The sequence below is a fragment of the Rhinopithecus roxellana genome, chromosome 4 (genome assembly GCF_007565055.1).
Source record: "Rhinopithecus roxellana isolate Shanxi Qingling chromosome 4, ASM756505v1, whole genome shotgun sequence".
Lineage (NCBI taxonomy): Eukaryota > Metazoa > Chordata > Mammalia > Primates > Cercopithecidae > Rhinopithecus > Rhinopithecus roxellana.
Window position 1 is genome coordinate 83,980,622 of NC_044552.1, and position 17,313 is coordinate 83,997,934.

The window sequence follows — 17,313 nt, forward strand, 5'->3', positions numbered from 1 at the left end:
TCAGCCCACTGCAGTTCCACTTGAGCTTCACCTCTTTCTCCTTCTGGAGAGTTCAAAGCATGATTTCAGACCTCATCTTATTTGATACCTCCTTCTGATACACTGACTATTGCTTCCTCTTCTGGAAATTCCTTACTTCTCGGTGGATAGGTTTTGTTTTGTTCTGTTATCATATGGAATGAACAGGTTTTCCTTTGCAGGTTTAGTGGCAGGAAATTTCTGGCATTCTAAGTTTTTCTAAAGTTATGTTGGATTTGCAGGCAGCACATGATTTTTGGAGAATGAATAGGTTAGTAAGTAGAAAAAAAACAAATAGGAGAATGAATATGTAGGGAATTGGTAGCAGATATAAATCCATAAGTAAGTAAAGTAAGTATAACATTTTAAGAATTGCTGGATGGAGAAATAAACTGATTGTGTTAACCGAAAATAATAGCTTGAGTAAAAAGAGGTTAATGGGACATGTTGCCAAAATATTGGAAACAATATGAGAAACTTATAGAATCAAGCCTGTTTGTATTCTGGAGATCTAAAGGATGATAACGGGGTGGATTTCAATGATTAAGAAGACCAGAGACTTGACTTCTTACCTATTATTTTCTTTTCTTATCAGTCTTTGAAAAATTTGATTTCCAAAACTTAAAATCTCCCATTAATCTCTGTAGTGAATCTTTAGTTTGTTATCACCTTTATTTTAGAATCCTGGCCTTTTCATATTGTTTTGTGAATAATTTCCTGGTCTCTTCAGGGGAAGGTCAACATTTCTCATCACTAACTGTGAAAAATGGCCAGCTGGTTTCTCTTGTCTTATAATTAGGAACCTACTTCACCTATCTTCCATACCTTTTGAAAGTGAAAACTACTCATAAACTCCTGAATCTTCCCTGAATGCACCCTGGTGGTGTAACAGGACCTGATGGTTTGTGATTAGTATATCTAGCTTTTTGAAATGTCAACATTCACTTTTCCCTTCTGGTGTAGAATTTTCACTGTTCCATCTTCATCTTATGGGTAACAGTCATCGTGCTCATTTGTTCACTGATAATTGACATGAATATACAAATTTATATATAAAATGAGTTTTAAAATAATATTCTTCAGCTTTTCCTCTTTTAGGATTTGTGAATGGAAATGAGGTCACTTTTAAAGACCTTCTTTAAAATATATATTTGAAGATTTTTCATCAATTGTGTTCTACTTGTCTTGCAAATGAATCTTTTGTCTTTTCACCTTTCTTTCTTTTTTTTTTTTTATTATAGAAACCCTTTCTCTATGTACCAGATAATTTGTCTTGAATTTCACATTTTGCAGTATTCCAGTTTTGCCATTGATCTTAAGGTCACTTTACCCTTCTAGTTTAGCCAGCTCAATATTCTGATGTCACCATTGTTCTGCTGTTATGTAATATTTCATGAATATGATCTGGTAATACTAGAATAATGTTTAAAGGACACTGAATCATGTAGGATGATTTGAATACTTTCAGAAATATACCTATATCAGGAAATCAATGATATCGAAACATGTCTGAGGATGCTGGACTCTGTAACTTCATAGTTGATGTTTATCAGTTTCCATTCATCTTTTAAGTATTAAAGACAGATGGCTACCTGGAATGGTGGAAAGCATGTTAGTTTTAATACCAAACCAACCTTGATTAAAATCCTTACTTCTTACGGTATCAACATTTGCCATTTATCATTGGAAAAATAATTTAATCTCTTAGATCCGTAGTTTCTTCATCAGCCAAGTAGGAGAATCATATCCCCCCACAGGGTGGTATGAAGAATACGTGAGATGTGCTGTGGGTATTTTGGTACATGATAGGTATCAAATAAATAGAAGTTCTTCTTATTTTCCTACCCTCTTCAGAAAAAATCAGAAAAAAAGGATGAATTTTCTCTCTTTACTATTAAGAAATTTCCCCATATATAATTACTTTAGTGTTTTATTTGATAAAATATTGGTACACCAGATGTTAAATAGTATTTCACTGGTTCAAAGCAGTAATTGTATATTAAAGAGTCCTTTCCACTACATAAGTCATATTCTATGAAATACTCTTTTTCTTGTTCAGAAAGAGAGTGAACCATACTCAAACCATATGAACACAAATTTAGTGAAGTTAGTCAAATCATAAAACTTGTTGGTCATTTATATTTTATAAATATTGTATAGAAACTTGCTATGACAAAAACTATTACCTAGACTCTGTTTTAAATCACTGTATTTTACCATATTAAATTAGTTACTCAAGATTGAAATCCATAGATTTTCATTCTTTGTATCTTCTTTATTCATTGTACAAATACGTGGTGAGTTGCTATCACACGTAAGACACTGTTCTAGGCTCTTGGCATATGTCAATGATCCAAACAGAAAAAGATCTCTGATCTTGAAAAGTTCATATTTCAGCAGTAGGAGACAGTACATCTCAGAAAGTAGTAGAGCAACGTGAAGCGTGCATGGAAATACTTGGATGTGGTGAGGGGGGCAGATTGTAGTAGTAAGTAGGGTAATTAGAGTAGGAACCATCAAAAACTTGACAATTGAGCAAAAACTTTAAAGAAGTGAGGGGTTTAGTCATACCAGTATTGGGAAGAGCTATCCAGACAGAAGGAAAGGTTGGTGCAGAAATCTCAAGGCAGGAAAGGTAGATGCAGGGAGTAGTGCTGGGAGTTCTGATGCTATGCTAAGGACTCAGGCACTTCCTTGTGAGTAAAATAGGGAACTACTGGGTAAAGGTGGCAGTACCTAATTTATATTTCAAAAGAATCACTTTGGCTGTTGTGTTGAGAATAGACTCCAGGAGGAGAACAATAGTAAATGCTGGGTGACCAGTTAAAAATCTATGATGAGAATTCAAATGAAAGACAATATTGGCTCAGGACAGGGTGACAATAGTGGAGGGGTTGATAAGTGGTCAATTTCTGCACAAATTTAGAAAATACATCCAGTCTGGTAGATAGGACACAGGATGTGAGCGAAAACAAGAAATCAAGTCTAAAGTTTTTCACCTGAACAGCTGGAGAAACGTAGTTATGATCAGCCAAGGTGGAGATGGCTGCTGGAGGATCAAGTTTGGGGGAAAAAAAGATGAAAAGTTCCATTTTGGAAATGCTGATTTTGAGAGGTCTATTAAATACCCAAGTAAAAATGTCAGGAGGCAGTTAGATGTCTGACTGGAGCTAAGAAGAGAGAATCAGGCAGGAAATAGGAATTTTGCATGGATTTGGGGTACTTTATGATTAATGTCATGTTGACGAATGGCATGAAGCACTGAATGGGGAGTGTAGAAGGAAAGGTGGCCAGCTACAGAGTCCCTGATGTCTCTTCTTGTCTGTTTCTAGGTACTTTTAATCAGTGATCAGCAAATCAGAAAATTGTATATTTGAAAAACATTTCATTTTGTCAATCTTACATTATCTTAACTGCTCCTGAGGTCTCTTAGGACCAATGTGGACTACTACAATAACACTTGGGAAGTAGACACAAACACATGTATTTCCCCAACACTGTTTGGAGATAATTGTCTCCATTTATTATAGGAAAATTCAAAAACCATAACATCGAGAACAGAAATGTAAACGTGCTATAGTCTACTATTGGGCCGCTTCCTGCACAGTAACTAGTTTCCTGACATTAGTCATGAAAGAGAAAACCATTTAAAGTTCAAATTCAGATAAAGATGAACATAAAATAGTGGTGTTTTTTTGGGAGGGAGGGTAGAGGGTAGTGATTGCAGGCACCAAAATGGAAAGTCAAAAGAGAGAAGGTAATTATGTAAATTGTGTTTCTTGAAGGCATTTAGAATTTTTAATTCACATACTCTAAGTATCTGAAAGCACATTTAGTTCCTGTTTGGAGAGATGAAAGCCTTGCCATAGCTTCATCTGCAGGCTTGTGGCAATGTTAGTCTCTCCCGTGTGTACGTGCACTGAAGAGTGGAAGTGGCTGAGTGGGCAGTTGGCAACCATTCATCGCATTGATTGCAGCCATTCATAAAACCCAGCAGCGCTGAGGGTGGAGTCAGGAGGAGCATTCCCCTGAGGCGGTTGCAGAATGTCTTATTTGCATAAATCTTCAGTGATGCTTCAATGATGAGGAAATGCTCACATTCAGTTAGAAGACTGTGGAAGAGCCCCAATCTGATAAAACTGAGTCATTAAAGACTTTGCAAAGAATAAGAGGTCAAACCCTTTGAATTCCTAGTCCCTCCATCCGTGGTAATTCTGGGAAGTCAGCGTTGTGGCAGCGTTTGTGGTCTCCTTATGTCTGGCTGAAGGAGTGAATTACACACGGAGACAAACACCTTAAAAGCTGCAACATACTGAAATATCATTGTTGTGTTTCTTAAAGTATGGGGGGTTTATATTATTATACCGAGTCTAATGCATAGGAGATAGTGGAAATTGCTGAGGTTACACAGTTTCCATACGTTACAACTGTCAAAACTGTTAAGGTTTTATCCCTCCAAACTGGTGCAATTTAATTATAATTTTAAAGAAATGGTAATCTACACAAGCAAAAATCTTGTGAGTATACTTCTGATGTGTCTTACTCTGAGTGTAGGGTACTTTCTTCCTTTTCTTTCTTATATCTAGAAAAAATTTCGGCTAAAAAAAAGTCAAATTAGAAAATGCAGGAATATCTATTGCTATGATTTAGAAGCCCCCGAAATTGGGTAAATAATTAGCAACCTGAAACAATTAGTTTCCTCCCTTTAAAACACAGATTCAGTAGCTAGCTGCTTTGCTCTAGTCTTGAATATTTGTCCTGTGGCCAGGATATATCCTATTATGGAAAATGTGTTGTTTTCCTGTTTTATTCAAATTAATTCTAAATATGTTGCTTTTGAATACTAATGTGTTTATTTTTATTATTCAATAAAACTTTAAAGTTCAAAACATTGAATGAAATTTTTATCAGAAAGATTCTATAACATACATAGACAGAAACAGTATATCAACTTGTAATTTTAAACCAAAACCACTGGGACTTGAAATTACACAAGAATTTTCTTACAAAGATAGGGCCCTTTTAAAATTGTTATTTTATTTTATTTTTTTGTTTGAGATGGAGTCTCGCTGTGTAGCCCAGGCTGGAGTGCAGTGGCACGATCTCAGCTCATTGCAACCTTTGCCTCCCGGGTTCAAGCAGTTCTCCTGCCGCTGCCTTCTGAGTAGCTGGGACTGCAGGCATGCACCACACACCCAGCTAAATTTTGTATTTTTTTAGTAAAGATGGGGTTTCACCATGTTGGCCAGCCTGGTCTCAAACTCCTGACCTCAACTGATCCACTGGCCTTAGCCTTCCAAAGTGATGTATTACAGGCGTGAGCCACCACGCCCAGCAGATAGGGCCTTTTAGTCAGAAAAAAAAAAAAAAAAGTTTGCTTACAAACCTACCTTTAGTGTTGCTTAATACCTTTATATTTGTTAGAAAATAGTTACTTCAGCACATATTTTTAAAAAACTGTTAAGTAGTAGATTTGTTTTCTTTGAGAGCTTCGTCTGAATACCTATGACTTGAGGGGAAAAAAAGAGATGAATTAAGATTTCTCATAGATTTAATTCTTTAGCATTTTTCCAAGTTGGTGATATTTCAGATTTTTTCACAAATCAGTGCGTGTAGATTAAAAACGCTGCGGCCGGGCGCGGTGACTCCCGCCTGTAATCCCAGCACTTTGGGAGGCCGAGGCGGGTGGATCACGAGGTCAGGAGACCGAGACATCCTGGCTAGCACAGTGAAACACCGTCTCTACTAAAAATACAAAAAATTAACCAGGCCTGGTGGTGGGCGCCTGTAGTCCCAGCTACTGAGGAGGCTGAGGCAGGAGAATGACGCGGAACCCGGGAGGCGGAGTTTGCAGTGAGTGGAGATCATGCCACTGCACTCCAGCCTAGGCGACAGAGTGAGACTCCGTCTCAAAAAAAAAAAAAAAAAAAAAAAAAAAAATGCATATGTGAGAATTGCTAAAGATTTTTGAATGCTATAAAGTTTAACTTGCTGGACTTTTTAGCTTGTGTAAGTTTGATTAAAATTTCAGAGCTCAGAAATCCTAGGACATCACACTTCCCTAGCAACTGCCTTCCTGAATGTTTTAAAGGCTGATGCATGTTTGGCCTTCTTTCACGACACTGGGGAAAGAACACAAGGCTTTGTGGTTCCTGTGGATGTCGTTGACTCACATCTCTTGACCAATTCATTAAAAGTTTAGCATCAACTCTTGATGAACACCACTTTTTAAAATTTTTATCCCAAAGGGGAGGTGTGTTGAGGCTTTGAAATGGCACCGTTTCCTTTTCTTGTCACGTTACATATTGATTTGGAAGTCTTACTGACCTTGTTTGGAATGAGCAGTGTGTGTGTGCACGTTTCTGTGCGTTGTGTCCATGTTTTCCTGTATCATTTCTTTCAGAAGTGGAGAAATTTGCCATGCAGCTTTAAGCTCTGGGAAAAGAGTTTATCTACCACTGCTTCACCAGCGATCCACTTCTGGAATAACATGACTGGCCTTAAATATGAGCAGGGTAGTCAAATCTCCAAGAAGCCTCCATGAAAGCTCTTAAGAACCAGATTCATATTTGAAGCCTTCTGGATCCTAAGGGGCATTCCATTTAGCAAAGACTAAGATGTGAGGTCTAAGTTTTATAACCAAGCCTTCTCTATTCAAAGCTATGTTTATTTTAAAGCTTTTGAGGAGAAGGAATATCTGAGCCATCCATGTTCATCCTCAGAGGGAGGTGTTTTCTGATTTCTGCCAATAAATGTCACCAGTGCTCTGTAAGCCCTGTTTACATGAAAGTGGGAATATCTCTTCCTGCTGCCCTTTGGAGCTTTGTTATATTGTCTACCATCTACATTTATTTTGTGATGGATGACTTATGACACAAAGACATTTAATAACTTTGTTTCACATTTTGGAGTATCCTTTCTTATTTTACACACACACACACACACACACACACACACACACACACTTTATATATGAACCTTGTCTTTGATCTCTTCCTCCCTCTTAGCATGAGGAAATTTTGAACAAGGGGGCTGCCTTGAGGCCTCTCAGATCTTTTTGCACGAACAAAGACCTGTGTGGTGATTCATGGTGTGAAACAAAAGTCCGTATTTTTTAGTAAAATAGCAAAAGCCACAGAATATCCTGCTCAAAATTTAACATATCAACGCAACAGCTGTTCCTATTTTTAAGCTTTCAGACATCTTCATATGGTCACACCAAAGCTTTCAGTAGCTTTTCTGCTATGGGAAAAGCTGCTGACAATCATGTTATTGATGCTAAAAGGAAAGTCAAATACAGAGGCTAGCACAGATTTTATTTGGGTATAATTGAGCTTTTGGAAGCCTGTGTCAAAGATTTCCAACTCCAAAGGCTTTGCTGGGGCCCCAAGGTTAATATTGAAGGGGCTTGCAAAGACTTTCCCTTAGATTGTTTTTCAGTACCGTGTTTAATTTCTAGATATGTTCTACCCTTTTTATAATTAATAGTGCGTTGTGCTGTCTATCATGCGCCCCAGGTGTGTTGTCAGGGACATGGCGAAGCCTGCTGCCTGCAAAACACCAAGAAATGCTGAAAACCAGCCCCACCAACCTTCACCGTGAGTATGGCATTGGTTTTATTGACTGAAAATGTCGTCTCTTACGCAGATCATGGTTACAGATTTATTCACATTGCATGTGAGAGTAGATACTGTGGCTGCTCTTGTATATGTAATAAAAAGGCTACTGTTGAATTAGATGCAATTAGCTGAGCTCTGGATTTAATATTTGTGTTAAGTGATGTTTCTAATACCATATTGAAAGGATTAAACTAGTTGGAGGAAAGGGACAGTTTTCTTAGGGCTCTAAAGTGACAGCAGTTCTTTTCTTGTTTGTTTGATTGTTTTAGATTTGGAATGCATATGAGCTGGAACATAATACCTCAGGGAAGTAGGGAGGCAAGGTACAGACAGGCTGCCAAGTAGGGGCTAGTGTGTTTAAGGAAAATGCATAGATAGTCCATTATCTAACCTTCAAGATATATTATTTAAAGGTAACTGACAATTTTTAAAAGTGGATTGTCAGCTGGGCGCAGTGGCTCATGCCTGTAATCCCAGCACTTTGGGAGGCCAAGGTGGGTGGATCACCTGAGGTGTGGAGTTTGGGACCAGCCTGGCCAACATGGTGAAACCCCATCTGTACTAAAAACACAAAAATTAGCTGGGCGAGGTGGTGGCCATCTATAATCTCAGCTACTTGGAAGGCTGAGGCAGGAGAATCATCTGAACCTGTGAGGCGGAGATTGCAGTAAGCTGAGATCGTGCCATTGCACTCCAGCCTGAGCGACAGAGTGAGACCCTGTCTCAAAACAAAAACAAAAACAAAAACAAAAGTGGATTGTCCATCTAGTTTCATTTTTATTATTGAATTCTTAAGTGTAGATCCTAATGATTAGTTAAATGACCAACCAAAAGAGTCTCATTCACATTTGAAACTCAGAGTTGACTGATTTGATTTTTTCTCTACTCCCTGCTTTACCCTTAATTTGGTCATTGAAATGCCTATATTTTGTATATTACATACAGTAACATATCACTTAAAATTATTTGTGTTTTAGGATATGAAATGTGGTAAATTTCAGGAGATTTAATAGGTGTTATAAGTTTTACCCCAATAAGTATACTTGAATATCATCTTCTACATTTAATCAGTATTTTCCAAGGAATAAAAACAGTTTTGAATTAGCAATAGTAAAAATGATTGATAATTACATTTTAAAAAGTACAAACTTAGAAGAAGTACTTTAAATGATGTTGTCATTTTTCTTTTTTCTATAGATACTCTGACTGTATATAAAGCCATTTTTGTATGATGGAACTTTTTGGATAATTCATAGAAAACTTACATCCCCAGTTTTCATATTATATTCTAGGAATTAGAAAACATTTCAGTTATTTCAGAATTGAAGTTCTTTGAGGAATTAACGTTGATTTTAAAATCTTTTTATATTCCACACATCGAGGTTTCGTTTTAATTGGTTTCACCTATTCCAAAGTTCATTTTAAATTAGACATTATTGAATATGAACTAGCATTTGCCATCCTCCAAAAGAAGACATTAGATAATTTTTCTCTTATTTTGTTTTCACTTTCCACAGACTTACAGCTGTGGGAATCTGTTGTCACTTTAATTGCACCTAGTGGAAACTTCCCTGTGGCTCTTTGAGTTTAGTGGCCAAGAAGAAGCAACTGTAGATTCTTTGGATTCTGGGTTTTGGCAATCTCTTTGCTCACTCAATTCTTTTCTGTTTAAAACAATGAACCTCTCTGTCGGTGACTTGAAGAATTTAAAGTTTACTTTCATTCCTTATAATAGCTGATTCACTGTGGAGAGTAATGTTTGTGAATGGAACTCTCCGTAGCCACATAAATCCCTTTTTAGGTTAACATGGAAAGGACAAAAATAAATTGGAAGGGGATAATTGAGGACAGGCTTTAGCTTATAGATCAGTATTTTAAAATTTGTAATCTATGATTTTCAGTGGGTCTGAAAATCAATAGAGGCTAGTGACCAGACCTCTTAATATTTTTTAAAAAATAAAAGATAATAGAAAATCTAGGAGTGCCTCCCAGGTTAGTATTTTAGGACAGAACTTAGATTTCTCTATATGGTAACTGTGTCAAAATACAAAATTTAATAAACAGTGCAGTTAGTTATGAGGATTGCATTAATGGATTTTAATTAGGAGAATGGCATAAGCAGATTTGCTTTATCAGTAGATGTATATATATAGATAATATGTATTAATTGCTTTGGGAGAAGTAGGGAAAAGGGACTATGAAAGTGAAATGGGCAAAACTAGAGACAAGTAAATCAATTAACAAACTATTGCAATAGGTCAGGGAGAGATAATAAGGTCTTAACTTAGAGGAAGGAGTAATAGAGGTTATGGGAAGGAGACATTTCAAGAGCTAAGTGAGAAGTAAAATGGCCAATGCTTGATTGCCAATTGAATATGGGTTGTAAGGAAAGAGTTTAGGGGGATTACCATATTAATGACTTGGGTGACTAAGAGCCATTACCAAGAAGTTGAATTAAAATTGTAAACCAAAACTAGGCATAGATGGTGTATTAGTCTGTTTTCATGCTGCTGATAAAGACATACCCAAGACTGGGCATTTTACAAAAGAAAGAAGTTTATTGGACTTACAGTTCCACGTGGCTGGGAAGGTCTCACAATCATGCTGGAAGGTGAAAGCCACATCTCACCTGGCAGCAGAGAAGAGAAGAGCTTGTGCAGGGAAACTCCCTCTTATATTACCATCAGATCTCATGAAACTTGTTCACTGTCATGAGAACAGCATGGGAAATACCTGCCCCCATGATTCAGTTACCTCCCACTGGGTCCCTCCTCCAATACATGGGAATTCAAAATGAGATTTGGGTTGGGAACACACCCAAACCATATCAGATGGACAGTGGTGAGTTCAGATTTTCATATAGTGATTTTGTAATACCTGTAAGCTATCCAAGGCATATATATCTAACAAGAGGTTGACTCTGTGAACCTTTAGCACTCAGTTAACTGAAGAAATAGATGACATCACCAAAGGTTACATAGAAAAAAAAAATAAGAGTGAACCCAAGGTAAAAGCAATGCTTAAGGAAAGGGTAAATTATGAGGCCAACTCAGTCAAGAAGTAATAGTTAAAGAATCAGAAGAACCAGAAGCCAAGGTAGTACAGGGATTCAAGGGGAATGCCCAACAGTGTTAAATGCAGCAGAAAATCAAGAAATAAGGGATGAAAGGTGTGCTTTGGTTTTGGTCACATAGAAGCCATTGGTGGCATTTACCATAGCATTTTCAACATATAAGTGAGTGGAAATGGTGTGTTTCTGTAGGCCTGAGGAGGAAATGAGAAGTCAGGAAAAGGGGAGTACATGACTTTTTCTAAAAAGTTTAACTGAGTAGGGAAAAAGAAATAGAGAGACTGGTAGAGAGGAAGCAGGGCGATAGTGCTCATATCACTTGGTATATTCTATCATGCAAGTCTAGATTGATGGATACACATGTCAATATACTTTATATTTTTGATAACTATGTATATAAACTATCCAAGTGTTCCTTTTAAGTTATTATTAAAATGTCAGTCATATTTTAAGCATGCCACCTGAGTTGTCATCATTTAATTGAAGTAATAAATATATCAAAATATTACTGGAGTTCAACAAATTGAGTTATATGCCTGCTATTCCTTGGGTATAAGATAGAAAAATGAGATATATAAATGAGATAGAATCTTTTTCTTAAGAGTTTCTTCTCAAGTTGGGGGAGGAGAGGATAGTTGGATAAATAAATTATAATACTGAATAATAAATACAATACTAAAAATGTGTTTAAAAAGATAAAATGATTTGTTCTGTTTGGGCTTGATGTGGTCAGGGAAGGATTTACAGAGCCTGCAACAATAATAAGGCTTTTTTTTTTTTTTTGAGACGGAGTCTCTCTCTGCCACCCAGGCTGGAGTGCAGTGGTGCGATCTCGGCTCGCTGCAACCTCTGCCTCCCGGGTTGAAGCGATTCTTCTGCCTCTCAAGTAGCTGGGATTACAGGCATGCACCACCACACCCAGCTAATTTTTGTGTTTTTAGTAGAGACAGGGTTTCACCATGTTGGTCAGGATGGTCTTGAACTCCTTACCTCGTGATCCGCCCTTCTCGGCCTCCCAAAGTGCTGGGATTACAGGCGTGAGCTGCTGTGCCTGGCCAGTAATATGGATTTTAAAGACTGAATAGTTTAGTAGGTATGCAGATTTGAGGTACAGTCTTCCAGAAGCAGAAAACAATTACCCTGAGACCCAGAACATCAGGTTGTGCTGGGTAATTTAAACCATATACTGACTGCTGGAATCTCTATGCATTGTATTTTTCTCTAATTTAGTCTTGAGGTCTCTCTTGAGAGTTGCTATAAACTCTAGCCCTGTGTCAGTGGGGCTCCAGCAGGGTGGTCATGGATGTTCACAGTGTGCTTTTCATGGAATAGTTCTTCATCTTTGTGGACAACCTAATGCTGAAGTGCCTCACCCGTGACCAAATGCCCCTCTTAAAGGAAATTTGTTCATAATGGCAGACACCCCTGTGGCTCTTAACTGAGCTGTGTCCACTTTATTTCTACCAAGATATCAGGAGAGTTGTGTAGGAGAGCCCTGGCTAGGAGGAGAGTTAGGTTCAGGTGTGTCAGTCAAGTGAGACACAGAGAAGGCAACACAGTAAAACACATGAAATAACAGAAGCAGTGTGTCACTGACAGATCCTAGCGAGAAGGGGCGGCCATGCCTCCAAGGGCCAACAGGAAGCTGGGAGCTGTCTGAGAAATGTACATGCAACTAGCTGGTGGGGAGCAAGAAAGAGAGAGTGAGGGACTCATAGGTCAGAGCCTTTCCTGGTGTCCAGACTGTTACCCACGCAGGTTTACCTCATAGAGTTCTAATTGGTGAGTGTAGAGCAAGCAGGGACTAGCTCAGTGGAGTCATGCTGTACTGAGGGGTGGTCCCTGTGGCATATCTGGGGAGGTGTTGGGGGTCAGTGGGCAAGTCACATAGCTGTAACTAGCTGTCCCATGGGAAGCTGTCACCAGGAGGCAGTTGTATGAGGTAGATCTGGATTGATCATCTTAAGGAACAGGGAGGAGCCAGAGAACTGGCAGCTGGGCCAGTGGTGGCTAAGCTCTGCTTCTGGTATGAGAACCTTCAATTTATATTTAAAATGGATGCCAAGGTAACATAAAATTATAAGAATTCAGTGCAGTGTGTGTGTATGTGTGTATGTGGTTTCGTGGGTGGGTGGGAATTTGTGTGTGTGGGTGCATATGGGTATACCTGTGTTAAAGAGAGAGAAAGATCAGAGGCAGGAAGTGCTGCATCAGGAGAATAGGACAGTTATCTAATTTGGAGAAAATAAACAACTTGTGCCTTAGCTTTGGTTTTACTTTTAATACTGTTTTTTATTTTGAAATTTAATGTAAAATAATGGGGTTTTGGTGTTTTTCAGACTTATCATGGATTTAAAAAGTCCAAGAAACACTTGGCTACTCTTCAGTCTCAGGCACATATGTTAGGGAGACTAGGTAGAAGAGGCAGGAGGTAGAGAAGATTTGAGAAAATTTCACATGTGGTATAATTAGAGTATAGTGATTCATTAGATGTGATAGGAAAGCAAAGGAGGCAAGATAACTCATTTTAGCTCAGGAGATTAAATGGATGTGATAAAATCAAGAAGAGAGCTAATTTATGCACTAAGGCAGGTTTACACACAGCATTAGATTTGAGTATTAGTAGCCAAGGAAATCTCCAGTTGGAACACTCAGAAAACAGTTGGCTATTCTGTTTCAAACTCAAGAGAGACTTAGAAAAGAAACACCAATTTGTAAGCAATTACCTTATAACATTAACCATTAAAACAAGTGAAATAGCATTGGGAGGAGGTGTAGAGATAAAAGGAAGGAATATAAACGGGTGATGGGTGAACCAGGTTCTCACAAATCTCCACCTAAAGAACTTACTCATGTAACCAAATACCACCTGTATCCCAATAACTTATGGAAAATTTTTTTTAAAAGCCAGACACCAGTGATGCTGAGACATAAGTGTTATGTCATTGTTTAGCATAGAGTAGGTGATAAACATCATGTTATTAAAAATTATGTCAATATATAAACATTTCATATATGCAAAAAAAAAAAAACAGTCTATAGTGGGTATAAGCAGTACTTAAATGAGGATTGGAGGACTTAAGAAAATTATGCAACGTCATGCAAAAACTTTCCATATTTTAGCACTAAAAATCCCATGTTCTGAGAACTTCTGTTAGACCTAGGCAGACTGAATGGTTGGTCACCCTAGAACTAATAAAGTTAGAATTTGAAGGTAAAAATCCAGAAAGAAAATTTGATAGCCAAGGAAAAACTATGCTTAGCCAAATTATGTTTCTGTTTCTGTGGAAGGTAACATTATTAGGAGTAAATTGAATCATGGTACACGAATCAGGAAATTCTGCTTTTTTGTTTTGTTTTTAGTTTTTGCCGGCGATTACCTGTTTTTAAAAAATTGAGATACAATGCACATACCATACAATTCACCTTTTTAAAGAGTACAGTTTAGTGGTTTTCAAAAAGCTGTGCAGCCATCATCATTATGTAATTCAGGAATGTTTTCATCACACTGAAAAAGAAATTTCATACCTTTTAGCTTTCATTACCCCATTCTCCTCAAAATACAGCCTCTGAAACCATTACTTTCTGTATTTATGAGTGTGCCTACTCTGGACATTTCCTATAAAAGGAATCATATTATATGTGTCTGTTTATATCTGGCTTTTTTCATTTAGCATAATGTTTTCTAGACTCTGAGTATGTATCTGTACTTTATCCCTTTTATTGCCCAGTGATTGTATCAATATATCAGGTTTTGTTTATTCATCCATCAGTTAATGGACATTTGGATTGTTTCTACTTTTGACTATTATTAATAATATTGCTGTTAGCATTTAGGTACAAGTTTTTGGGGGTATGGGTGTTCTCAATTCTCTTGAGTATATAACTAGCAGTAAAATTGCTGGGTCATACGGTAACTGTACATTTAACTTTTTGAGAACCTGCTAAGCTGTATTTCAAAGTAGTTGCATTATTTTACATTCCTATCAATAAGAAAATTCCAATTTCCCTAAATTCTTGTTAACACTTGTTATTGTCTGTCTTTTATATTATGGACGTCCCAGTGGGTATAAAGTAGTGTCTTACTGTGGTTTTCATTTGTGTTTCCCTAGTAAATAATTACATTGATGAACTTTTCATGGGCTTATTGGCTATTTCTATATCTTCTTTGGAGAAATATCTATCAAAATATTTTCTTCAGTTTTAAGGATAAAATTGGGTTTTCTCTAAAGATGATCTATCAAAATATGAGTTATTTGTCTTTTTTATTGTTGAGTTATAGGTGTTCTTTACGTGTAATGGCTAGAAGATCTTTGTCACATAAATGATTTGCAAAATTGTCTCCCATTTAGTGAATAGTCTTTTCATTTTCTTGATAGTACTTTTGAAGCACAAGTTTTTTATTTTGATGAAGTCTAATTGATCTATTTTTTTCTTTGGTTATTTGTGGTTTTGGTCTTGTATCCAGGAAATCATTCTCATATCCAGTGTCATTAAGATTTACCCCCATGTTTTCTTCTGAGAGTTTTATACTTTTAGATCTTACATTTAGGTCTTTGATTCATTTTGAGTTAGTTTTTATATATGATGTGTGTGTTTTTATACGTGTGTGTGTATACTTTTCCCATAGCATGTTAGGAAGTATATATGTTTATGCTTGAAAATATGATTTCTCATTTATAATCACATATCTCATATTGCATTTATGTCTTACATCAGTTAATAGATTAAACAAAAGTGTGAATGGGTCTCTGATATTGTGAATAGCTGGATAAAACCTCTTGTCATTATTTCTCTAGGACTTTAAGCTCTGCATACTAGACGTGATCTTCTGGCTGTGTGGTCTAATGTTCACAACTCTGTGTCTTCCTACAGTAGTGGATGGCAGAAATGTCAGGGACAACACAGAAGAATGAATAATCCACTTGGAGACTGTTACCACCTCAGACACACCCCCATCATGAATATAATTTCTCCCAATGTCTCAGAAAGACCCTATAAACATTGAAAACTAGCCCACCTTTCTCTGTTTTCAGAGCTGTTGCCCCTTTGCTGCTGCTGAACCATGTGGTCTTTCCTTCACTGTTAAAACAGCTTTGGCTGAGAAGGTAGCGTTAAAAGGAAGAGATATGAATTTCTTCAACTGGTGGAAGAGTGTGCAGTACAGGAAACAATTCATTGCTTTTATGCCATGAATTGGCCTATTTATTCTCTCTTCAACAAATATTTAGTTTGTACTGTGTGCATAACATATTGCTAGGCACTAGATATAATCATGAACAAAGCAGAGTCTTTGTCCTTATAAAGCTTGGGGTATGGGAGGAGACAATCTAAACAGCAAACAAAAATAGATGATAAAACCCTTTACTTTTAACAAAGGCCTAACCTGAATGCAGTGAAAGAGAACTACACTGGGAAAGCTATTTAGAAAGTATGCTCAAGGAAGGCTCTAAGAGGAGGTGGCATTTAAAAAGAGACTTGAAAGGTGAGAAATCAGCCTTGTAAAGAGCCAGGAAAAGGGAATTCCAGGCAGAAAAGATGATGGTATGTGAAGTGGTCCTTATGTGGAAAACAGAGTATCATGTTTAGGGAAGTAAAGAAGCTCAGAGAAAGCAAGTAAGGAGAAAGAGCAATGGCTGAGACAAGCAAGGGTTCCATCCTAGAGCTCTTGCAGGTCTTTGGCTTTTATCTAAGACCTCTATTGAGAAACCCTTAAAGCACTTCAAAGAAGGGGGAATCATGATCCAGTGTTGTGTAGCAAATGGGTTGTAAGGAAATAAGATAACTTTTAGGAGACGGTTGTGGCAGTTGCGGCAAAATATAATGGTGGTCTGGATTCTACTGGTGGCAGCTGAGATGAAGCATGTGGAATTTGGCCACATGTCAAAAGTCATGAAGTTTTGAAAGCAATGAGGGAGAAGAGAGAAGAGGAGCTTCTGTGCACTAAGGGGAGGAGGCTCCAATCGTATGTGTAATCTCTAATATGCTTAAGAGGATCACTGTTCTTTGAATGCAGAATGCGTATGTACTTATTTTCTCATTAAATCCTAAGCATCCTACTATGGATGCAATTGTATCTTAAATGGCATCTATTATTGAATACTTTAGAAATCTCGCGTGTATTACTTTAGGTATACTTATATAACACTTGAAATATTGAAGGCAAAAATTATGAAAAGTAAAATTGAATAAAAATGGAAACATTGCTAGATTTTTCCACTTATTTAAACTTATTTAAAGTTTGTTTATTGTGATTTTTTTTTTACTCTGATATTCTTTTGGGACAGAAGATTTAATAATTTTGAAGGTGTTTGGATACCCGTGGAGAAATTGATTTTTAAAATATATGCTAGATACAAATATTGCACCTTTTAAAAGTATATCTCATTTACTGAGTAAAATTCAGTCAAGAAGAAAAAGAATATGTTATCAAATGCAAAGGATCTTTTAGTCATATATTTCATCATGAATGAAGTTATTTTTCAGAGACAGGCCTTCTCTGTACTATTTTTAGCCATGTTTATAACAAAATTGCATTGAGTTTTAATTTCTTGCTTGGTTAAAAGTTATTTTCACATAAAATAAGAGATGTTTAATGTCACAGGC

General features: G+C 37.0%; 1 protein-coding gene across 2 annotated transcripts in view; it reads left to right on the forward strand.

Annotated features, from left to right (window-relative positions):
• Window positions 1–17,313, forward strand: part of RIMS1 (regulating synaptic membrane exocytosis 1) — a 510,553-nt gene that overhangs the window by 73,258 nt on the left and 419,982 nt on the right. Inside the window, exon 2 of one of the 2 annotated variants that reach the window (XM_010371424.2) lies at window positions 7,536–7,616. The exons of the other annotated variant lie outside the window; for it this stretch is intronic. Within the exon in view, the coding sequence (XP_010369726.2) occupies window positions 7,536–7,616 (81 nt within the window). The remainder of the gene's footprint in view (window positions 1–7,535; window positions 7,617–17,313) is intronic. 2 annotated transcript variants of the gene reach the window in all.